The following is a 26248-nucleotide window of genomic DNA, read 5'->3' as shown; positions in this document are numbered from 1 at the left end:
AGTTGACAGCGCCGCCCGCCCGAAGCCTCCTTTTTTTTCCCCCACCACCACCGCCGCCCCCCTTCACTCTCTCTTTTCGTCTTCATATGTGAGGATGCGTTTCTATGGCGCGGCTGTAGCCAACCGGAGACACAGACGACGACGAAGAAGAGGAGGGCTCTGCGGCGGCGGCGGCGGCGTCGGCGGCGTCGCAGGTCCCGAAGGAGAAACCCGGTCGTCGCGCGCTCCTCGCTTGGGGCCGTTCACCGAAATTCCGGGTGGGGGGCGGGGCGATATATGTCGATATCTGTCTGTCTATCTACCGGTCCCTTTTCGGTGCGGCAGTTAATAACACACTGATTTAAAGTGCTCCCCCAGCCCCCGCCACACCCCCCCCCACCCCCCCGCCCCCCCCCCCCAGTTCCGTCTGCGCTCCCGGAGGCCCTGTCGAGAATGGCGATACGTTGGGATGTTCTGCTGGTGTTGGCGTTGCGCAGTGTTCAAGGTGCTCCACTTCCGGAAACAGGTGCAGGTTCGTACCCTCGTTCGGTGCCTTTTCTTCTTCTTCTTCTTCTTCTTCTTCTTCGTTATTTTTCTTCTTTTTTTTTCTTAGCCTCGCGAAGCGTTCGCATTCACATCGTTTAGTTTCAGTTGCAGGAATCGGTTATCTCTGTGTGTGTGTGTGTTGTCTCTGTGTGTGTGTGTGTGTGATCTCTGTGTGTGTGTGTGATCTCTGTGTGTGTGTGTGATCTCTGTGTGTGTGTGTTGTCTGTGTGTGTGTGTGTTGTCTCTGTGTGTGTGTGTTGTCTCTGTGTGTGTGTGTGTTGTCTGTGTGTGTGTGTTGTCTGTGTGTGTGTGTTGTCTCTGTGTGTGTGTGTGTTGTCTCTGTGTGTGTGTGTGTGTTGTCTGTGTGTGTGTGTGTTGTCTCTCTGTGTGTGTGTGTGCGTGTACATGTATAATTCGCCCACAAATGTACAGTCACTTCGCCTCGCCGCGCGTTTCCGCGAAGCGCTTCGAGACGTCTAGAAGACGCGACAAGCGCTAGATCGGAACGCAAGGGTTATTGTGGTTTTATTACGCGTGGGTTTTTTTTTTTCGTTTCGCGAAACTAATCGGATGCGGAATGATGCACGACGACAGCAAAAAAAAAAGACGGGGGTGGAACGGGGAGCCTAGATGTATGGTGATGAGTGCGGCACCAATCGGAATTCTGCATTCGGGTAATTTCGTGTGGCTGCTGAATAGGCAAATGGGGTTTGTAACACATAGTAATGTTTAGTAGTAATAATGATGATAATCCTTGCATTTGATATAGCGCCTCATCGCGTTGTTGAGACGTCTCAAAGCGCTTCGCAGGATATACTGTGATTTTAGGGATTATTACCCCTATTATATGTTTAATATATAATACTAGAGGCAGTGGTGGTACATTTCAGAATGTTTTAATATGCTGTGATCTATTGTGATTGAAAATAATACAGAGCAGTTGAATAGGGCAACTGGAGTGAAGTATCCTACTTGTCTGCCTGACCTTTTTGCTCAGCTGGCTCAGACCTGCTGGGTTTCTTCCAACCCCACTGTGCCATTATTGATACCTTCAGCCACTTCCCACTCTCCTGTGGAACTGCCATCCCCAGTCTATCTGCTTTGATCCATCTTTATCTTTAAATCATATCTTTGACAACGCTTATGACCAATTTCCAAAGATATCCTAATTCTTGAGCTTCTCTACTTAATATACTTTATGAAAAATAAATTTATAAATTACACATTAGTCTTTATGTTAGAAGATGGCGTGTGCTATCTAATCGGTATGCAGGCTCCTTTGAAGAAATTTGCTGAATGCCACCTTGAAAATCTCCTTTTGAAAGAAAGAATTTAACTCAAATGCTGTTTCAGTTTGAAACGGAATGTATTTGAGCGGTGAGATACAGAGATATTTATTTCTTCATAAGGAATGTCATAGTTAAATTTGGAATTTGGCTGCTATAGACCAAAATAAAATGCAGCTTCAACACTGTACAGTTTCTTTTCAAATAATTCTTAAAGACGAGGAATTCAAGTCAAAATCGATCTCTCTGGTCTGAAATCTGTTCAGATTGTGACTGAGATGACCTGAATTGTTTCATCATTCTCTGAGACAGTGAGACAGCCCTCTGGCCTTCCAGTATGGCAGTTGGTAAGTGACTGAGTCAGGGTTGTCACATTCTTTCACATCTACATTTTTTTTATTTTTGTGACAAAGTGCACTCTTTATTTTCTGTTTTAACAATTAGATACTTTTAAATACTGGATGAGAGCTCTGAAGCATCTTTTTATATAGATAGTCTTGCATATTGAAACATTTTCAAGGAAAAAATATCTGATTTATATTTTTAGTAACAATCTATATTTGCACACTATTCTTTAGAACTTGTATACAATGAGGATATGTTAAATTCATAATGTTATTGCTGTTATCGGCCATGGGCCATGAGTTGACTGCCATTATTACCAGTACGATGAGTTCCTATTTCAGTTAATGTATCCCAGAAGGTTGAGAAACAGTCAATTTTCACAGCTGTTGCATATCTATCAACTGACTGGAAGGTAGTTATTTACAAAAAAAGCTTTTGACCCTTTTTCCTTTTAAAATGGTGGTTGCTGGAGTAGAAAGTGAAAACCGCTCCCTTCACCTTCTTCCATTGTAAACCGAAATGTACTGAATGCCAACAAAGCATCAGCAGCCAAAAAAACATGCAGTGATCAAGTATAATAATAATAATAATCCTTGCATTTGATATAGCGCTTTTCACGTCAGGAGGACGTCCCAAAGCGCTTCACAGAACACACTGTAAAGTGAATTGACTGTATATTTGTGGGCGAACGCGGCAGCCAATTGCGCACAGCAATGTCCCACAAACAGTCGTAGATTGAAAATGACCAATTTAATTATTGTTTTTGGTTTTTTGGAGGGATTATTATTAGGCTCTGTGTGGAGTAAGGAAACTTGCCCAAGGTTTCGCCCTCTGCCTGGAATTGAACTCAGGTCTCTCACTTGCAAAGCGAGTGCTCTAACCACTGAGCTACAGGACTCCATACTCCACTCCAAGTATGGAGTGATGGAGTACCTGAAGCCTTCCTGAATTCACCAAGACTGAGATGTATTCGTTTCAGTGCTAGCAGGGCAATAATTCAAACACCATTATGGATCAGAGTCTCAGTATAAATAATATGTTTATATTGTAGGTGCAAGTTCAAGTGGTTCTGTAATATCCCAAATACTCAGTGCTGTGGAATACATTCCATTTGCATTATAGTGCAGGTTCTACAGTGTTGAGAGCAACTCAAAAACAAGTGGGCTTATTTAAAAGTTGAAATGCAAGTTTTATTCCTGCTGACTGAGCCTAAATGTCTGTACTGGTGAGCCAAATGTATTACCTGCTTGCAGCTGCACTATTATAGCTCTAGAGCATCACTTGGCCATAACTCCATTCTGTATCCTTTATTCCAGCATATAACATTTTGCTTTTTAATTAGTTATGAAAGCGTATCTCAAGTTTATTATCTAACCTTGTAGTTCTGTTAAGACATTTTTGGAATTTTTTTTATTCTAGCAAGTATAAGTTCTTTGAAACCCATTTCCAATAGCAACTGTCAGTCTGGTGCTGATGTATACCAGAATCAACAACAACAGCTTGCATTTATGTTGGGGGAAGCTTCTCAGAGCATCTAACAGTGGCGGAGCCTGACGGCGAGCTGGGGGGAGGGAGGCAGTGACCGTAAGCACGGTCGAAGAGGAAGGTCTTCAGTTGTGATCTAAAAGGGGCAAGGCAGAGGGATGTAGTGGCTGAAAGCTACTTGGTGCAGTATGGATATTTGGTGCAGTATGTTACTAGGACGTTCACTGGTAATTATGGCTCAAAGTATATTTCAATATTGAGATTAGTTTTTGTGAAATTTTTATGCAAATAATATTGATGCCTAATTTTGTCTCATGGGAGATATTGCTGTATGAATCTTACCACAAGTGTTCATTTTGAACTCTGGGTGTGATGTATGCACTGGTTGGTTCGAGTTGCTTTTCTCACTGGTTGTATGTTTATAAAGAGTGAAGTCCATTTCCAAACTGTTAAAATCAAATACTTAGTTGAGTACCCAAAAAAGAGTATTTTGTTAATTGGTTATGCTTGTGTTCTGTTCATACACCTAGAAATTGAATATTTTCACTGCTTCTTGTGTTTCTCCTACACAACCATCTCAAAACCTAGCCAAAGCAGACATTGGATCAGATTGTGATTGCAAACAGCAACCAAGCCTGAACTGATGCTACAATGCTTTGAAATCAAATTAGGGCATATAGACACAGGGGAGCATGGTATCAGAAGGAAAATCAATTTTGAGCATTTTTTAGACGCATCAGCTTTGTGTTGACGTTGCAAGGTGAGAATGTTGTTGGATCAGCATACAGGATTGTGTACTTCGAACGAGAAGGAATGAGTCAACTCTAGGCCAGCTGGCACAGGATATTTTTCTGCAAGCAAGTAGTAATAGGTCAAGTGCTCAACCAAGGGGCAAAGGGCCAGTTGAAAAACCAACCGCACAAGTTTTACAATTTGTTTAACCATTTAGCAGTACTCTATGTGTATTTCATTACGTAGTTTAATTTTCGAAGGGGAATACTTGGAAATTGATACATAATTTGATTTATTGCTTGGTGTATTTCATGTTCTGATGTTATCGTTGTTGACGAGCATTGAATTACATGTTGGCTGATATTTGAATGCAGAAGTTATTAAAGGCAGAAATTTTTGCCATTGCTGCACTTGGCAGCTAACTCTTACAAGGCTGTTACTACAATAATTGCAATATGACCTATCTGAGACCTATTTGATGTAGTGTTTGGTTGGATATGGTTCCAATTCCATGGGTGCTGGCAGTTTTCCTTTACCTTACCCAAATGGTTGAGGAGCATGTGGAGCAGGTTGTGACTATATGGAAATTGCAGAATGTCGTAAAGCTCTGGGGAAACTCTTGTAAAACACTTGGAAAACTTGCATATGTTCTATTCACAAATTTCTGTAAGGTTTTTGACCTAGTGCCTCATGAAAAAGCTGGAAATTATGGGGATAATTGGCCAAATCTTGAATTTTATTTGGGATGTGTATTCCAGCTCCGAGATCCTTATAAGAGTTGTTTGGAGAATTAACCAAACTGTGTCTCAAATGGGTACGATAAGGTCGTCCACTGTCACCACCTTATTTGATGCATTAATATTGGACGGACCTTTGTGTCTCAGGTATTTCTGCTGGAACTGCTTCACTTCCTTCCTTCCTTTTGCAGACAATATTGAATTGCATTGTTTGTGCACTCACCTGGCGCTTTCGTGTGCTTCACTCAACATCTTGAAAACATCCTACTCAGTAGGCCATGCTGGTGCGATGTGTAGTGTCGTGGCTCTGCACGACTTGAGAGAGGACACTAAAGGTATCAATTGAAGGGTACAAGAGTACCGTGTGAAGTCCAGAACCAAGTAGTGAGTTTGAGTTGTGGGGAGAAGTGGCTGGTGTCCACTGACCTGTCGCTTGGTATCCAGGTGATGGAGGCAGTATGTCTCCTTGTGTGTCAGATGCCCGGCTGAACAAAAAGATATTGTCAGTTTATGGCTGGGGGGCCTGATTCCAGTATCGACTACTAGTTAGTGACTAGTGGGAGGGAGAGAGAAGAGAACCTGTTCTTTCAACATCTAAAGGTGCTGAGAAACAATATATTGGATGCAGCTTTGTTTTTTTTCACTGGCCTTCAGTATTGGCTTCTTTTCTCCCCGTTTTGGGGAGGATGGTGGCAGGCGGAGGAAGAATGTAATTTTCAATTCAGTCACAGAAGGCTCTGTCGTTCCATGTCTTTCTACGTTTCTGAGTTTCAAATTTCCATGTTGTGAGGAAGTGCTGAGTGGAAGGCAGGCATTCCCCATAGGAAGTGAAAATGAAACTTTTGCACACCTCCAAATGGCCAGAACAACTGGTGCATGATATAGGAAGAAAAAGACTACCAATTATTACATTTTTAAAGTATTCAGTTGTGTTCCTTCATAAGTGGAAGGAAAGGTTAACTTTTTTGTATTTTGAATCCACCCTTATTATTGCATGGAAAAGGTACAGATTGGAAATAAGCAGGCAGGTAAATTGATAACCGAGTACGGCTCTGTCCCCATCTATTCCCCTACGCGGATGAGATGTCTGTTCAGGATTAAATATAATTGCTTGAGGGCATTCCACTAAATTTGAGCTTTGTAGATCAGAATCTCTCTACATCGCTGTGTGCAGCAACCATATCTCTTGCATTTACTGGAGGATGGGATTTCTATTTTAATTTTTTTCACTTATGAAAAATGTCAGCCAGAAGAATTATTGAGGTTTCCGATTTAGTTACTGAAGTTTTTTTTGTTTCATTTGCTGCTTCAGGTTGCCTCAGATGTTTTTTAACCAAAAGTAATACTAATTTCTCATAACCGAAGAAGTCCTTGTATCCTGTATCTTGCAGCAAAATAATTTTATGTGTGTGGCACCGAGTGAATTTCCATCCTTCATGTTGATTTTTGAAGATCATCTATCTTAAAATTATAATTGTTGCAGGGCACACAATACAGTAAACCGCAAAATCATTTCTAGGCTAAAAGAGCATGTGATTCAGATGAAGGAAGGATTCTTCTCATGCATGACTGAAAATCCACTTAATAAAATGAAACAATCGCACTGCACCAGTAGAATGGATAAGGAGATTTAGAACTGAATGCAGCAAGGAACAAGCACTCTGAATAATATAGCCCATGTTAGAAATTTGACACAGTGAAGAGACCAGAATAGGCTTCCCCCAACATGAAAATATGAGAACAAATTGAAAGAAGTAGCAGTAGATACGAATGTAAAATGCGCCAAACTGCTTCAAAGATTAATGGTGACAACCACTAGCTACTCAGATTGTGTTCAACACAATAATTAACATCTGATTCTAAACCAGTAAACACAGGTATGAACCCCAGGGTAAGCGGCACAAAAGAATTCCTATTACGTAATCAAAGTGTATGATCCACTTTACATGTAGGTGAACCAGAAACAAAATGTATGCCTAGGGAATGAACCACTCCTCCCTCCGGAATGCTGCTGCGTCGTGAGAGATCTGATTTCCAACAAGGCGAACTAAAATGTACTAAAAGAATTTCAGTGCATTGAAGCGTAAATAATTTGTGTATAACCACTTGGTGCTTTAAATCAATTTTAGTGTAAATTAAAGTAGAAAAAGTATGAATTATGCTGCTTGCATCATGTCTGATGCATACTTTTGTATTTCCTTAGTAACCTCATTGGCCTATAGAATAGCCATCACTCTCCAGGTGAGGATTTTTTTCACTCAGTCATTGGGATGTGGAATGCCCAATCGAGCAGGCTGGTGGAGTCCATTGTAGCTTTCAAGAGGGAAGTAGACAGTGTATGAAAGAGGGACTGAAGGGATGCAACAATAACTTTTATCTTGTGCCTTTCACATGCCAGTGGAAGAGACAGTGAAGGAAAGTTTACACCCCTTATGCCCAGGGAGTAGAGTATGGGATGTTGACCTCGCTCAATGGTAGCATCCTCACCTCTGAGTCAGAAGGTTGTGGGTTCAAGCTTCACGTCAAGACTTGGAATCGCATCATCTAAACTAACACTCCAATGCAGTGCCGGGGTGAGGTGTTGCAATGTCGGAGGGCAGAGAGATAGGAGGGCTGCTGAAGGCACGGTCGAAAAGGAGGATCTTGAGTCGTGCCTAGAAGGAGACAAGGGAAAGAGTAAGGCAAAGGGATTGGGATGGAGTTCCAAAGGATAGGAGTAGAGATACTGAAAGCCCAGTTGCCGATGGTAGGGTGGGTTGGGCAGGAGACATGGAGCAGGCCTGAGCCTGTTCAAAGGAGGGAGCAGGCAGGTTGATAGGCGGTTAGCAGGTCAGCGGTAGGAGGGAGCAAGGCCGTGAAGGGCCTTGAAAGTGAGGACGAGGATTTTGAATTCTATCCTCTGAGGGATGGGGAGTCAATGGAGTCAGGTGAGGGTGGGGGTGATGGGGTCAAGAAGCCTGGTGTGGGAAAGGACACAAGCTGCAGAGTTCTGGTTGATCTGCAGTTTGTGGAGGTAAGAGTTGGGGAGGCTGACAAGGAGGGAGTTTCTGTAGTCAAGCCTTGAGGTGACAAATCCATATATGAGGGCTTTGGCAGCCTGAGTGGTGAGGCAGTGATGGATTCGGGCACTGTTGCAGAGGTGGGTGAAGGCAAAGTGGGTCATGGCACGAATATGAGGGAGAAAGAACAGTTGAGGTTCAAACAAGATGCCCAGGTTCCTGACTGGCTTGGTAAGGTGGAGTGTGCGAGGTGCTGACTTGAGCCAATCTTGGTCTTGCTGTTATTCAGCGGTAGAAAGTTGGCTCTCATCCAGGACTTGATGTCTGACAGTCTATCAGGATATCAGTTGTCCTGGAATCGAGGATGGAGGCAGAGAGATAGAGTTGGGTGTCACCCACATACATGTGGAAGTTGACCCCATGTCTGTGGATGACATCACCATGTTGAAGAGAGGGGGACCGAGCATAGAGCCCTGAGGATCACTGCACGAGACTATGCGGGGGCTGGAAGAGAAACTGTTGGCGGAGATAAATTGGAGGCGGTGTGAGAGATAAGACCTGAATCATTCAAGGACAGCAGGGAGGTCGAGGAGGCAGAAGGAGCCTTGGTCACAGATGGACAGGATATCGTTTGTCACCTTGACCAGAGCAGTTTCCGTTCTGTGAGCACACAGTCAAAAACACTTCACAGTATATCCTGTGAAATGCTTTGAGATGCCTCAACGGCGTGATCAGTCGTTATATCGAATGCAAGTACTATTGTTATTTAAATAGCTCAGTTCTAAAACCTGATTCTATATTCAATCTTAAAAATCAACTTTAATGTTATTTATTGACTGAATCCAGATTTGAGGCAGGCCACTTGTAGATTTGAAAGCTGTGGAATAAATAAACCTCTTTGCTTGCTGGTGTCTCATTCCTGAGCTATGACTGCCTTCGATCGCTGTCATGTTTGTCTTTGTCATGTTTTGTAACCTGATCATTCAACCATGTGAAACTAAATAGAAAGGTGTATTGGTGTCAGAGTGGTGAGTTTTACGGAGAATTTATTTCTCCTCAACATGTTTGCTGAGTATGTCAAGGATGTTTTCATAGGAATAAAAGAAATACTGTCTTGCAAAATTCTTCAATAAAATTGAAGCAAAGAAAGATGGATTGTGGGTCGTTATCACTGAAACTTGTGATACTGTAACATCTGCAAATATGTAGCGCTAATTGAAGCATTAGAAACTCTACTAGTATGGGTTTATTTAACTTATTCGTATTTCTAGACCTATCAAAATAGATCCTCTATTCCTAGGATTCCAACAGCAAATGTATTGTCACATGGCTGGTGGGATGGATTTTATTCTCTCTTCCTATTATGTTGGCAATAATCAGGCAAATTCTTTTTGCACATTAAATTCTTCAGGTAAATGTATATCTGAAATTGGATCCAGTAGTTGCAGAGTACTGGCAGCTCAATTGATGTATGTATGTAATTTGTCATTGTGTGCATCTATGCAGAACGCATCTTACTTAGGATATATGATGCTTACACTTAGTAACAAAAATGGAATTGTTGCATTCAGCAATACTGACATTCACCTTTCAAGTGTCTTAAGTTGAGGAAGGGGAAAGAACAGCATCAGTTCTGAGTCTTAATGACATAGAGAAGATAAGAACATAAGAATTTGCTAGACTAAAGAAGACCAAGGTCCATCTAGTTTGCCTTCCACCATCCTGGCAGTCGCTTGACATATCATGCCCCAAACTATAATAATATATATAATATGCACTAAGATTCATCTTGCTTTGCAACGTTGCCATTGTTGGTAGATTTTGTGAAGGTCAGGATACGATCTTACAAAAAAAACTCAAAATAATGAATCTCTCAAGATAATTGCATATGTGTGTTTGTTCATAATGGGTGAACTTGGATCATAATTTTTAACTAGGCATGTAACAGATCGATGTAGCTAGTGCAATTTCCAAAAAGACTTACTACCACTTGTAGTGTATTGTATTCTATCTTGAGGATCTTGGACCTTTTCTTTGCACGCCACCTTTTTTTCCAGAACTAAGTGGGTCGGTTATTAGATAACATGGTAAAGTAAAACCTCTAAAATTGACAACATCTGCCTGACACCTTCATCTTTCTGCCCCGTGTTGCCTACCACCACCCCCATTCTGTCTTCCTCACCCACCCCGCCCTCAGCTCCGACCACAGCCCCCATCCTACATTAATTAGCCCCCATCTCTCCTTCCTCCCTCTCGTCCACCATCACCACAATGAAACCCACCACCTGCTGCCTCTACCCCCTCCCCACCCAACTGCTGATCACCCAGCTCCCCCCTCCTCTGCCCACTGCTGGCAGACACTATTAACCAGTCTCTCTCCTCAGGATCACTCCCACTCCCCCTGAAAACCATGGTCATCACTCCCCTCCTTTAAAAAAAATCTACCCTCGATCCCTTGGCCAATACCGCCCTATCTCAAACCTGCCCTTCCTTGCCAAAGCTCTGGAACGCTTTGCTGCCAACCAACTTCACGCATATCTCTTCCTCCACACCTTACTTGAAACCCTTCAGTCCGGTGTCCGCCCTGCACACAGTACAGAGACAGCACTCGTGAAAGTCACAAATGATATCCTCTCTATCTATGGCCAGGGCTCCCTCTACCTCCTTGTCCTCCTGGACCTCTCTGCCGCGTTCGCCACAGTTGATCACACCATCCTCCATCATCCACCTCAGTGGGACTGCACTTGCTTGGTTCGAGTCCTACCTTACAAACCGCCAGCACTACATTTCTGCAAATGGCTTTTCTTCGCGCTTCCACCTGGTCAACTACAGGGTACCCCAAGGATCCATCCTTGGTCCCCTTCTCTTCCTCATCTATATATTTCCTCTCGGTGATGTCATCCTCAGACACGGGGTTAACTTCCACATGTATGCAGATGTCACTTAACTCTACTTTTCCACTTCCAGCTGCGGCCCCCAGTCCCCTGATGTTCTGTCAGCTTGTCTGTCAGACATCAAGAGCTGGATGAGCGCAAATTTCCTGCAGTTAAACGTCAACAAGACAGAAGCCAGACTCTTTGACTCCCGCCGACGTCTTCTGGCCAACGGTTCCGACCTCCTCAACCTACCTGACCTGTCCTTAAAATTCTCTGAACCAATGTGCAACTTAGGTGTCAAGTTCGATCTCCAGTTATCCTTCCTCCCCCACATCTGGTCCCTGACAAGCACCACTTTCTTCTACTTCCACCATATTGCCCGTCTCCGACAATACCTTACCCCAAAATCTGTGAAACCCTTGTCCATGCCTTTATCACCTCTCGGCTGGACTACTCTTAACGCCCTCCTTGCTGATCTTCCCTCCTCCGCTATTCACAAAATTCAGCCCATTCAAAACTCCGTTGCCCGCATTCTCACCCGCACTAAACTTCGTACCCCAATTACTCTAGTCTTTGCCAAACTCCACTGGCTCTGACACAGAGCGGATCAACTTCAAGATCCTCAGTCTAGAGTTTAAAAAAAAGTTTGGAACTTCCACCCTCAACCCCTTCACCTCACTCCCTCCTTCCCCTTCTTCAGGTCGCACCTGAAAACTTTCTTCTTTGACTGCGCCTATGTTCATCTTCCCTTCCCTCTGGCTCAGCCTTGGGCTCCGCCATTATTAAGCACTCTGATACGCTGCCCAGTGTGGAGGGCGCTATATAAGTGCATGTTGTTGTTGTAAAGTACCTGGCAAAACTTTATAACATGTCAGACTGTCATCATCAACCCTGATTCAAGGCTTTGCCTTTACTGTTCTTGATGGAAATTTTGGAACCATCTGGGAGAGAACTTTGGCATAGAAGAAATGACTAAAGAAAATTCTATTAGCAGTTCTCACTCAGAAATAGCAACTTATACATTATGGCAGTGTTTAGATTCTAAGAATTTTCAGAAGTGTCCCTTTTGTCATTGTGAACCTAAACAATGTGTTGGTGGACAATTCAGCTTTGGAAACATAACATTCAAGTTCTATCATCACACTGAATGGACCACTAACTACTTTCACTCTTTAAAAGGTCAGCGACTTTGACTCTTACTGTTCTTGTGGCTAAGAGCAGCTAATACAGACAGACCAAGGTTGTACCATGAACATTTCTGAGTAAAGTGACTTAAGAATTGTGCCAAATCGATTTTTTTTATTACAAGCTAAAAGTGTTTGTGTAAATCTAATTTTTCATGGGGATGCGCATGGTACTAAATAATTATATACTAACCCATGAACATGAAATACAAGCCATTTCTGAATGTTGCTAATTATTTAACTATTGTTTAATTTTACATTAATAAATGCATAGATACCATTTTTTTCTAAGCTGATACCAGTCCTGCACCTGTAAGCCTGGGAAAGTTACTGACCTGTTGCATACATGGTATGTGTTGTTCTTGAATAACAATTAACTCGTGCTTGCCAAAAAAAATAGGCTTGAAGTGATTTCTAGGCTACTGACAATAGCTAGTATGCAAATGTTTATACAATTGCCTAATCTTTGTTTCAGTATTTCAGGCTTTTAATTTGGTGACTTTTATCATATGTTGTGACAGTGGATTGAATTTTTATGAGGAGAGTTTAAAATCGATTAAAGTAATTACTACAACAACATTACATTTGTATAGCGCCTTTCACGTCAGGAGGATGTCCCAAGGTGCTCAAATTAGTTTGAGTTCAGTTTACCAAGGTCATGATTTAACTATTAGATTTCATGGTAAGCCTGTATTGCAGTATTAAGGTGCATGTTGCCTCCAAACATTTGGACCCGTTCTTCTGTTAAATGTAAAATTATTTAAACCACGCTGAAGGATAGGCCCCTAAGCACTGCTGGGATCAAATCAAACTGGTGATGCAGCTGCTTGGATTTAATTGTATGTCATGTGGGTTGATTTGCAAATGGTTAGACGTACTTTCGCCAGACAGATCAGATTCAATTCGGATTACAGTTTATCGAGAATTCTGGGGCAGAACTTGTGTCCTTTCAAACCTGCAGAACCTTTGAGCTTTGTACCATGTGTTATCTTGTGAAAATGATTTTAAAGCTATAAATAAATCCAATTCATTAAATCATATATAAGTGGAGTTTACATGGAACTGAGGCTGCAGTAATATAGGCCTTCATTTCTTAGCACTTAAGTGTTGTCACAGCAACTCATCTGAACTAAGTAAATGAGGATTGAAGAAGAGATGGGAAATAGCTAACTAAGGTTACAGTAACACATTTAATGAGCAATTTAAGTGGTTTAGTTTCTCAACATGATTTAAATCTACATTATTAACTGTTGGTACACAATTTAATTTGGAAAAGCTCCATATTTTTAATGGATGTTATATTGGGGTGGATTTTTTTTAGTGGCTAAACATAAATTTATTTATTCAGCGATAATTTGGATTATGCAAATAATCAAAAGGGCATACATTTGTTTTGGAGTAATGTACTCAATATCAGCTGCTGTAAATACTACATAAGGTGTAATTTAATTTAACACTTCCTAAAGTGACTTAAAGTGGGTACAGTAGTTTATGAATGGGTGTAGAGAATTTGGAGAGATGGTGGATTTTAGATGCTTTATATTTTAATAAGTTGGGAGTTAACCGTCATAGGTGTCTTTACAGTACGTCCTTTACAATGAGTTCCTAAAATATCCTAATTGGTTTGCTGCTAAAATCTATTCAGTGCCTGCTGTAGTCAAATGACTGATTCCCACTGGTTTAACCTTCTTGAAGTTAGTTACATATTTTGCCTTCTCTTCATTTTTAACAATTTATGATGTTTTCTGTGGTCTGTGAAGAGGTGGTGGGGAGAAGAGCGTTCAGTGCCATGGCAGAGTTCTCAATACTATTTCCCCTTTTCTAAATACATTTCAAATAATGTTTTTGCATTCACAAAACTGGATGGCATTGCAATACTTGCACTAGTGTGCAATGTTGCTGGTTTCTTTGGTTCTAGCCACACTTTATTAGTTTTATATTTGGTTTGAAAAAATCATATATCTATCTGTGTTTGTGATTATCATTTATTACTCACATTATTGTGTTTGTGATAAACCTAAGTTAATTTGCCTTTTCCATAAATGCAATATTAACCTAAACGCTTTCTGTAAGCTTTGTAAAATCTTGAGTAAAAATCCATCGTAGACTTGATTTATTTTAATGTTTGATTTAAGGATTGTATTTCATTGTGGGATTTAATTTAGGTGGATAGAGTTTGAATTTAGCAATAACTTTATTAATTAGTTGTTTAAAATGCCAGCCACCAGTAAGTAATTGGCTGTGGACAAAACTGATTTTAGTCATATGAGGATTATAAATCTCAAATGAATTAGAATAAATTTATGTGTTCAAGGAATTGGATCAGAGATTAACTTTAATCCAATTCAGTTCTGCTGAATCAGTTTTGCTTGTGTTTGAACTTCTTCCAGTGCTTCAGATAGTTTGTTATGATAATTACTGTTCACAGAATTATACAGCACAGAAGAAGGCTATTTGGCCCACCGTGTCTGTGCTAGGTCTTTGAAAAGAGCTATCCAATTCAAACCGACTCCCCCGCTCTCTCCCCATAGCCCTGCAAACTTGTCCTCCTCGAATATTTATCTACTTCTCTTAAAATTTGTTGTTGAATTGGCTTCCATCACCCTTTCAGGCAATGCATTCCAGATCTGAACAACTTACCTTGCGAAAAAGTTTCTCCTCAGAGGGAAACAAAGTTTCCCTCTGTTTCTTTTATCAACTATTTTAGTTTCTCCTTGTTCTCCCTATCGAATCCCCTCATAATTTTGAAAACTTCTATTAGATCTCCTCTGCTCCAAGGAGAATAATCCCGGCTTCTCTCGCCTCTCCTGATAATTGAAGTCCCTCATTCCAGGTACCATCCTGGTAAATCTCCTTTCCACCCTCTCCAATGCCTTGACATTCTTCCTAAAGTGTGGGGCCCAGAACTGAGCACAGTCTCTCGCTGAGGCCTAACCAGTGTTTTTAAAAAGGTTCTTCATAACTTCCTGACTTTTGTATTCTATGCCCCTATTTATAAAGCCTAGTATCCCGTATGCTTTTTTTAACAGCTTTATCTACCTGTCCTGCCACCTTCAAAGATTTACTTATATGAACCCCCCAGGACTCTCTGTTCCTTCACCCCCTTTAAGATTCTGCCATCAGTTTATATTGCCAATTGCTTTTATATTTACAATTATATTGTTAAATGTATTTCTGTTCCTATGAAAAATGGGTGGCAAATATTAATGCTAGTGTTTGCTCTATGCTTTAATGAAGTGCTTTTACAACCAGGACTGGAAAAACTGGTTGTAAAGGAGAACCTTCAATTAACCAATGAAGGACATTAATAATAATAAGGAGATTCAATCAGGAGATTCACCCAAAAATCTTAGGAATGTGCTGGCAAATTACAAGTTACCAAGAAAAATCTAGAGTGGCAGCATGTTGAGGTGCTTAACCTTAATTCAAAGGTTAAGTGCCTCGACATGCTGCTACTCTAGATTTTTCTTGGTAAATTGTAATTGTGTTTATTTGTAAGGTGGTGTGAAGCTAAAATAATTATAATAATAATCCTTATATTTGATATAGCGCCTTACCACGTCTTCGAAACATCTCAAAGTACATCACAGAATATACTGTAAAATTAATTGACTGTATATATCCGCCCATCAACTAACAGCTGGGTTCCTACTTACCTCTAGTAAACAGAGGGGCATAGAGCAATGAAACTTACTAACATTTTGCTCCGCCCAGGAATCAAACCCAGATCCTCTCGTTTGCGAGACAAGGGCTCTCATCAATAGGCTACAGGACTCCATACCTAAATACCATATTCACACTACACAGAAAACTTGACTCATTTTGGGGATTCACAAGATGGTGGGTGGTGACACCATGCCTATAGACATAAGGTAGTACGAATAAAAAAAATCAACTTTGTTAAACTACACCCAATGCTGCCTTATTATTAGACTCCCAATATTAAATTCTGAAACAATATATTTCGAAACTAGCCATTGAATGCCTATGTGTGTTGTAAGTGAAGAACGGGAAGCCTTGCATATTTTGCAGGAGTGTAATTTGCCAAACCCATCCTTGAAGGGAGTAACTTTCTAGGGCTGTTTTTCTTCCATTCGGTGTGCTTCTGATATTTATATTGTTGCAATTGTAATGCATTGTAATGTTTTAGGAATGTTAGCAACACAAAGCATTTTAAAACACTTCAACAGATAAATTTTAACAGATAAATATGTTTGATACTGCTAACTTCAAGTACCTTAATTAATATTATTCTTTTGGGTGGATCCTGCTCAAACATACACTCCAAAAGAGGAAGACATCTGAGAAACATATTGTGCACCACTCCCTAAAATTGCTTCTGTTGGAAGTTATGACAGACCAGCTGAGATCACTTAACTGGGTGCAGACCAGAGACTGAATCTAGAATTCTCTCTGGCCAGTATGACTCAGTACCACAACATTCGTGCAGTTATTCAACAAAAACAAGTTATGAATGTTTTTTTAAAAAATTCTGCTTTTTCACAAGTTAAATGAAAAGAAGTACTCTCAGAACTGCATAATAACAAATAAAAGCTTTGTTTGGCCACTACATATAATGTTCTCCTTTACAACCATTTTTTTCCAGTCCCGGTTGTAAAAGCACTTCATTAAAGCATAGAACAAACACTAGCTTTAATATTTGCCACCCATTTTTCATAGGAACAGAAATACATTTAACAATATAATTGTAAATATAAAAACAATTGGCAATATAAGCTAGATGGCAGAATCTTAAAGGGGGTGAAGGACAGAGAGTCCTGTAGCTCAATGGTTAGAGCACTCGTTTTACAAGTGAGAGACCTGAGTTCAATTCCAGGCAGAGGGCGAAACCTTGGGCAAGTTTCCTTTCTCCACACAGAGCCTAATAATAATCCCTCCAAAAAAACAAAACAATAATAAAAAAAATTGGTCATTTTCAATCTACGACTGTTTGTGGGACATTGCTGTGTGCAAATGGCTGCTGCGTTCGCCCGCAAATATACAGTCAATTCACTTTACAGTATATTCTGTGAAGCACTTTGAGATATCTAGAAGACGTGAAAACCGCTATATCAAATGCAAGGATTATTATTATTATAGATATGCAACCAGTCTTAACTGGTCTTTACACTATCACCCTTTTTAAAAACAAAAAAAATTCACACACTCCTCCTTTAGGGACAGAGAAGGGAAATGTATGGAAAATAATATTGGATGGCTGGAATTAATTTGAAGTGGTAAGGATGAACTCCTTACCAAGTTTGTGCACTTGATTACAGAGCTATCTTGGAAGTTAACATACAGCTGATGTAGCTGACTATCTATTTATATTTATCCCATTATTTAGTGATGTTAATGCAGTGGGTAGAAAGTGACATCACCAGCAACCCAATGACCCGGTTGCGGTCCACATTTTAAGCATGGGAAGCTAGATAATCCATGCCAGAAACCAGGTACGAGCGCTCCGAGACACTACCCACTTGAAGGGTGCTATACAAATGCAAGTTGTTGTTGTAAACTATGCTTCCGGATAGTGGAGTCCACAGTAGACCAAAGCAATGGGGAAGGGGCGGAGGGGCATTATAACAGATTTACCCTGAGTCTGAGACGTCTCAACGATATGAATGCAAGGATTATTATGAATGTTGCTGAACTAAAAGAATCTGGGTGATCCCACAAAGTGGCTCCTTCAGTAACAAACTAAATATTTTGAATTTGGTTCAAATCACAAAATTTACATATAATAATAATCCTTGCATTTGATATAGCGCTTTTCACGTCGGGAGTCCCAAAGCACTTCACAGAACACACTGTAAAGTGAATTGACCGTATATTTGTTGGCGAAATTTGGCAGCCAATTGCGCACAGCAGTTTCCCACAAACAGTCGTGGATTGAAAATGACCAATTTATTATATGTCTTTTAATCACTGAACCTGTGATTTTCATCTTGATTAAACTGATTACATCGCTGCTATTTAGTGTATTAAGCAGTGAGAACGTGGAGAATCTTTATGTGCTCATCAGAGTTTAACTTTGCCTTACAGACTACAACGTTGCAGATATGGATCTTAGTCTGATTTAATTAGTGAGTTAATTTAGTGTTTAATTAGCTGCTTTCAGCCAAAGTTGCATTTGAGGTTTGGATATTGGGCTTGGCGTGCCACTGGGTCAGGGAATTCAATGTCAGCTTTATATTTATACAGAGGTTTTTGTGTTGGGAAGACATCTCAAAGTGCTTCAGAGTAGAAAATTATCCAGGGTTGCCATTGCTGATGGCTATCTGGAAATTACTGCTGGATGAATTTGGCGACTGATTTCCTTCCCCTCCCGTCCATTTTCCGGTCAGTAGAAAAATAAGTGAATTGACTTTGAGGATGAAAAAATATTGGAGGAATGAGAACTCTTTATTCAGTGCATAATTTAAAGTTATACAAAGTCTTGCTGTACATTTCAACCATCTTGAGTTCAATTGTTGATTGTGAAAATGTGCACTGTATTTCTATGATGACTTTGGATTTCTGTAAATTTATGAATTGAAACCTCCATTATATGAGTGTTCTGTTTGGACCTTGTGCAAAGCTCTGATATCTATCAACTGTGGGTCATAATCCAGGAATACATAGGCAGGTGCCTCTCCCATTGCTTCACTTTCAACATTAACCTCTTGATGAGAATAAAGTCATGTTTTTAATTGACACTCACCTACAAGGCCATTCACGGCCTTGCTCCCTCCTACCTCTCCAACCTACTATCCCCCTACCTACCTGCCCGTACCCTCCGTTCCTCCGGCTCCGGTCTGCTCAACGTCCCCCGCCTCAATCGCCCTACCATTGGTGGTCGGGCCTTCAGCCTCTCAGCCCCGAGGCTCTGGAACTCTATCCCCCAGTGCCTTCGCCTTCGCTTCCTCCCTTTCCTCCTTCAAGGCCGGTCTCAAAACCTTTCTCTTTGACCGTGCCTTCAGCTCCCCTCTCGACTCTCTTCCCCCTTCTCGCTCCCTCCCATCCCTCCCCTCACCCTGACCATTTCCCCCCTGCTCGGGTCATGACCCAACTGTGCAGCGCCTTGGGACGTCCTCCTGACGTGAAAGGCGCTTTATAAATGGAATCTTGTTGTTGTTGATTTCTGAGCATGTGTCAGATGTTTGTTGATTACTTTGGTCATTGAATTTCCAAGGAGGAGAGGGGGAAAGGAAATTGACCATTTATTTTTCATTTTATTCCCCATCCCCAGTGTCTTGCTTGAATACTTTTAAATCTATCCTATAATATTGAGTGCGGTAGAATTTACAAGGTAGCCTATAAATATCTTGGGATGAACAGCTAATGCAAGTTAATACTTCTCTTTTTCTGCATTTATGTTCAAGTATTTCTTACAGCATAATCAATGTTGAGCATTTTCACAAGTAATAGAGCAGTAAATATCCTTTGATCAGTTCTGAATCCATCTTTGTACACTTCATTGCAAACCTTGATATTGCTTTTGTGTACAGGGCACAGATATAGCCTTGAGGAAATGAAGTACGATTTGCAATCTAAAAGAATGATCCACCTGAATGCATCCTTTTGTTCCTGGGGGTCTTTTAAAAGAAAATTGCGATTTGATGTTTGCTTTTAGTATGAGTCATACCATTAGGAATATTGGTCTGCTGCAATGTTTACATTATATCAGTATTGACAGTGATATGCCTGGATAATTACCTTGAGACAGGCCATGTGTTGATATGAACTCACCTTTGATCTTATGGTACACAGAATACAGTATTTAAAGCTGTTTGTGTCACTGGAATCATTTAAATGGTATATTCACATAGGAAAGATGAACTTTTAGACCAATTCTAACAGAATTAATGTTTATTGTGAAGTCCACATCTGATATGAAGACTGCCATGGATTGCCACAAAGCTTCAGGGCTTAGGGACTGAAGATGTTGAAATTGTGCAGTAGTCCAGAGGATTAGCACTAAGTGAGGACTGGACAGTTTGGTTATAGAGCATCTCTATTTACACATGACCTGTGATTTAGTTTTGACTTCCAGAGCGTGATGCTACTCCATTAATATAGTGGGAAATTTGCTAGAGAGGCCTTGCTAAATATTTTTTAGTATGAACTAATGAACCTTACTACTTTTATAGTTTAACTCCAAACTTGCACAGATGAATAAATAGGCAAATGTAGTTCAGATGGCCAAATAACTATCCAATTCCCTCTTGAATTTGCTGGTGCAATCTGCCTCCCTCGGTAGCACATATTCACCTTTAAAAACCATTCTAATTTATAGAATCTCTGTACATTTGTGCTCTACACGGTGTAAAGCATTAGACTATCAGGCAGATTAACTTGTTTGAATTATACATGTTTTATTATTATGATTTTTTTTCCGATCTGTTTGATCCAGATGTTGGAAAATAATTGTAATCTGTTTTTCCAGGGGAAGCAGATGTTGGTGAATTCTCCTCGTCACTTCTGATACTTTGCGTGTGTAGCTTAGTCGCCCTGATCATCGTGGTTGTGAATTGCGTATCCTGCTGTAAAGACCCAGAAATAAATTTCAAGGTGAGCCCATAAAATGTACTTAGTTTCTGGTTTCATTTTATTTCATTTCATTCAACCGTGAACAGTTTCCATGAAAGATTATTTTTAGACAGTCGGTCAATCTATCAATTCAAATGTAATTTGTTTTGCACAGTGATTATAAATGACTTCTTTAGAGGATTGCTGCATGATGTTTTGGATGAGTTGTTGACTTTAGAAAAAAAATGTTAAGATCTGTTTTTCATTCAACTGAGATTCCCATCTACTTATATCAGCAAATCATTGTGAACATTTTATCCATCAAAAGATTTCTTTCTTTCTAAAATGAGTGCTAATGCATATTTTATTATTCTATTCAGCTGACTAACAGTGAAGTGTTGGGCAATTTTTTTTGTATTATTTTTGATATTGTGTTGTGTGCAATTGATTTCAACACTATATTGTGTGTTTATAAATGAATGGACAAAAATTGCTGTACATTTTCATTGAGTTGGAACTCCTTTCATTATTTTCCTTCTCATCAGAGGCTGATCTTTTTAAATCGTTTGTTGCAGGAATTTGAAGATGATAACTTTGAAGATGAAAATGACTTCATACCCCCTGCAGAAGACACTCCTTCACCTCATGCACCTGCTGAAGTATATACACTGGCTGTTCCAAATGTTGCATTGCCTGCTCCAACGCAACTGCAGTCAGTCAAAATGCAAGGTATCAACTATTCTACATCTTTTGGTAGAAGCCCTTATACCTTCGCACTCATTAAATGGGCTAATGCCAGTTTTCTTGGTATTGAAGTCAGTGCCCTGTAATTTATTGGTTTGTTGGAAATGAATGAATAATGAAATAAGGAGGGTTTGCTTTTACAATTTGGTAAATATTCATTTTTTTAAAACCAATTGAATCTAATGAACTACTGCTAAAATAATTTCTATCAGCATGCGTTGTTTCACAAAATGATGTGCTCTAAACCTCAATTCATGTAATATTCAAAATTAATACTGTCATTTTGATATGTGCTTTAGAACAGAACCTCTGCAATGTAATGTCAATAACATCTAAAGCATCAGTGTCATTTTAGAGTAGTTTTATAAAGGATTTTTCTGAAGTCTTTCAAAATTTGTTGAACCAGATTATAACAACCACTCAAGATAGCATCTCAGAGCGCTTAAGAGTGGCAGAGCCTGAAACCGAGCCGGGTGGGGAGTGGGTGGGTGGGAGGGGGTCGAAGAGGAAGGTTTTCAGGCGGGACCTGGAAGGGGAGAGAGGAGGGCAAGGTGGAGGGACAGATGGAGAGCGTTCCAGAGTTTTGGGGCATAGTGGCTGAAAGTGCGACCTCCAGTGGTGGGGCGCGCGTGCGAGGGACGAGCAGGAGGCCGATGTCAGTCGAGCGGAGGGGCCGGTTAGTGGATTGGGGAGTGAGGAAGTCGGAGAAGTAGGAAGGTGCCAGGGAGTGTAAGGATTTGAATACAAGTGTGACGATCTTGAAGTCGATCCGTTTAGTGATGAGGAGCCAGTGGAGCCTGGCCAGAACTGGTGAGATGTGGGTAGACGAGTGTTTGTCAAGATTTATCAAGAATATCTTATTAAATTTTTGAAAGGAAACATCTTGAGAATTTGAATGCTGAAGTGCATATAAGGTTGCAGTTTCACTTTGTTGACCTGGCCAAGTTCGTAGCACTCTTTCCACTGAGTCAGAAAGTTGTAGGTTCAACCTGGGACTTTGACTCTCTAAATAATAATCCTTGCACTTGATATAACAGCTTATCACATTGTCACATTGTCAAAATGTCTCAAAGCACTTCCAAAGATATAGTGTAGAGTGCATTCACTGTCTTTGTAGGTGATCACAGCAGCCAGTTTTCATACAACAAAGTCCCCTAAGTGTCTGATAAATGTTTAATATTGGGTATTATTGGCCAAGACACCGTAAACATCCCTTCTAGGGAATCTTGTCTGACACTAGTACAGTGCTGGGAGAATGCTGCATTGTCAGAAGTCCTTTGGATAAGATGTTAAACCAAGTCCTGTCTGCCTTTTGGGGCCGATGATAAAGGTATTAATGCACTTGTCAAAAAGACAAAGGAGTTTGGTCCCAGTGTTCAGTTCATGACTGTGGGATATTGCTGTGCGCAATCTGGCTGCCACACTCATCTATAAATATTCGCTGCAATTTACAGTAAATCCTGTGAAGAGCCTTGAGCCTTTTTGACAACGCTATAAGCCTCTATATCAAAGATGAGTCCTGTAGCTCAGTGGTTAGAGAATTCGTCTCGCAAGTTAGAGACCTGGGTTTGATTCTCGGCAGGGCAAAACCTTAAGCAAGTTTCCTTACTCCACATGCCTGATAATAATCAAGAACAAAAAATATAATAAATTGGTCACTTCAATCCACGACAGTTTGTGGGACCCTGCTGTGCGCAATTGGCTGCTGCGTTTCACCCACAAATATATACAATCAATTCACTTTACAGTATATTCTGTGAAGCGCTTTGCGATGTCTAGAAGACGTAAAAAGCGGTATCAAATGCAAGAATTATTATTACTATTATTATTATGATGGTAATCATAATGTAAAATATGAATGAATGAGAATGTCCTATTATTCTCCTCAACCCCTGGCTAACCAGACTAATAGGTGGAGAGCCAGTCTGGCAAGTTGGATTTCCCGGCTAACTGCTAATCCTTATATTTAGCTTTAAAATAAATAAAATAAGTTTTTTAAAAAATATATTTTATTCTGTGACTTTATTCTGTGAGTTGTCCGGTTAGTCGGCAGGTATCCTGCATGGTTGTACAATAAATAAGCTTCACTGCAAAACGTTGCATTTGTTCTTGTAAAAGTGCATACAATAAAAGTATCGTGGTGCTTTTATTTTGGCTGTTTATTTTGGGACTGTTGGAACTTGATAGAGATAATATGATTAAAAAAGGGATGTGCAGTTTCCCGTAGGCAGTTTTGTTTAAACCTGTTTTGTGCTGATAACTGGGTTAACATCATCCTTTGACAAGATGGGGTGGGAGAAGATGATAGATTTTGTATCCAATACAGAATCTTGTCGTGATGTTTAAAGTTGCACGTTGTGCTAATTAAACAGGTCTGTTGCAGTGTAAACAGGCATGTTATAATTTGGTTTGGACAGATGTTCTGTTTTTCCTTTAGTATCTACATGATAGTGAATTTCCTGTTTCTGATCTGAAACCCTTTGTTGTGACGATGCTGGATGTCCTGACCTTTGGCACGGTTTCACTGTAAACATCCTACTTATGTTATTGTCATTTGGGGGCTTCCTTTTGAGTAAATAGGATGCATGTACTTGTGTTGAAAGACAAAGAATCTTTGATTGCATAAAATTCCTGATTGTTTTTGTGTTTGTGGTGTTAGAAACAATTCTACTAACATTGATAACATCCTAAAATGCTTTGATTTTGTTACTTTTTTATATGTATATATTCTTGCCTTTCAAGCGAATACAAATTATAAGTAACCCAAATCTTCAGTGCTGACATCTGCTTTAAAATTAATATAAGGTTGTAACTTTACATATTCAATTTTTAACCTTTTATGTAGGATGCTGCAGTGGTTTAAATTCTCTGCTCTCTTTGGTTATAAATATTTGGTTTATAAACCTTTTTTTGTTTTATTGAGATATTTTTGTTTCTGGTCTCAGGAACGTGGTCAATATTGACCCTACACAATCCTCTCTCTTTCTTCCCTCCCCTACCACAGCTCATGACTGTTGTTCAGTTTGATTCATTGCAAACTGGAGATTCTAAAATCTTACTGAAAAATAAAGCTGTTCTGACTGAAAATTTTCCTGTTTTGTTTTTATAAATTCCATCTCTGTTGGGTTTGCACGTGTGGCCTCAGCACCAATTTCACGTCAGCATCTTAGTTATATCCAGGAAATTGGACACGGATCATTTGGCAAGGTAAGTGTTTCTTTCATAAATCAAAGATGTTCATTCTATATAGATTCTAGTGGACAACTACTCAATACTACTACATTTAGTCTTTGCTGTTGACCCACTAAGTGTGCATCTCCTAGCAAAAATATTAGGAACAACTGTAAGTAAAATGGTATTTTGAATTAACTATTGAAAATTAAATTCTAAAGAAAATATTTTAAATCTCAGATTAATCCTGTTAAATTCCATTTATTCTATACTTTAATTTGTAAAGTTAAACCGTGGTTTCTCCATTGGAATTGTGAGCAGGATTATTGAGTCCTGGTCAGACTTTATGTGTTCTATTAAACCAAACTCAGCTATACCCAAACAAATGAAACATTGCTTTTTGCTATTTGCTAAATAATGAATACTGATTCATAGTTAACAACTGATTTCCATTGAGGGAAAAAACAATCTTTCCATTGCTATTGACCCACTAAGTGTGCATCTCCTAGCAGCTTGTTTTGTCCAAGATATTGCTATTATTTTCTGAGAGAGAATAATCTGGAGTAGTAGTAGGAGATATATTATGCAGAGACTTTGCTGTATAATAATGAGACAATAACAATCCATGAGGCTTTTGGTAATTCATCCTTTAATGTAATTATTAGTTTAAAATTGCAGGGTTAAAACAATTTACCTTTATGAATTAATTGTAATTCCCAATTAGATATTGCATGTCTTGATTTTCATCTGAAATGCATCATTAATGTTGTAATTTGGAGGGTTTGTTCCCAGTAAGACAAGTTTATACTACAGTTTTCCAGATTTACATCTATTTCCTATTGCCGTCCCTTCCTGAGGATGGAAGCTTGATGGAATCTGTATAACGTAGAGTTGGCAAGCAAATGTAAAAACATCCTCTGTCACCTGCCTCTGTGTCCTTGTCCTTTTCCACATTTTGTGCTATCAGAGTGTTCATGGGAAATCATTTCTTTCTTCAGCAGGAAGATACAAAAGTATATAATCTGCTATCCTGCATGTTTCTGACAGGTTCTTCTCGGGGAGATCTACAAGGATTCCAATCTAGTAAGGGTGATTATAAAAGAACTGAAGGTTAATGCAAGTGCAAAGGAACAACAACACTTTCTTAAAAATGGAGAACCGTATAGGTTAGTCTGCATTTTTTCTAACTGAATAGAAAATATAATGTCTACCAAAATAACTAGGTTTATAATTTTACATTTTTTTATGTTTTTCCAACTCCATTTCATGGATTTTATTCAGTAATGAAACCTTGCAGATTTGGTGTGCAATGCTATTTAGGCTTGGTTAAACTATAATGAAATGCAATTACACATGGCTGATTTAAAGAGCTGATTAATTGCTTTCTGGGATCAACAGTTTGCGCTTCCCTTTCATGAAAGGTGAACAACTCGCACAGCAATGATGGGGATCACTGAGCAGGAGGAGGGGGGAGGGAGAGTTTAAGGGTTTTGTCCAAAGGCAGTCAGATTTAGAAGAGGGGTTTCAAGGCCGGCAGAGAGGGCATGAAGCCAAGCGGTATAGAGTGGGTACATAACTTAAAATGTGAGGTTTTAAGTTTCCTGTGCCATAAAGTTCTGCGTTGAAAGCTTGTCGAGTGGCAGTGTTTATTTT

The 26248-nt window shown here is 39.9% G+C and overlaps 1 protein-coding gene across 1 annotated transcript in view; it reads left to right on the top strand.

Moving 5' to 3' along the window:
• The first annotated feature begins 414 nt into the window (after nt 1-414).
• Nucleotides 415-26248, top strand: part of lmtk2 (lemur tyrosine kinase 2) — a 56193-nt gene continuing 30359 nt past the window's right edge. Inside the window, 5 exon segments of the mRNA XM_007893563.2 lie at nt 415-511; nt 20598-20722; nt 21256-21409; nt 24570-24631; nt 25643-25761. Coding sequence (XP_007891754.2) covers nt 433-511; nt 20598-20722; nt 21256-21409; nt 24570-24631; nt 25643-25761 — 539 coding nt within the window. The 5' untranslated portion in view covers nt 415-432.

This window comes from Callorhinchus milii, unplaced genomic scaffold (assembly GCF_018977255.1).
Source record: "Callorhinchus milii isolate IMCB2004 unplaced genomic scaffold, IMCB_Cmil_1.0 Scaffold16, whole genome shotgun sequence".
NCBI classification, from domain to species: domain Eukaryota; kingdom Metazoa; phylum Chordata; class Chondrichthyes; order Chimaeriformes; family Callorhinchidae; genus Callorhinchus; species Callorhinchus milii.
Note: the sequence above shows the minus strand (reverse complement) of the source record. Positions and strands in the feature narration are given on the sequence as shown.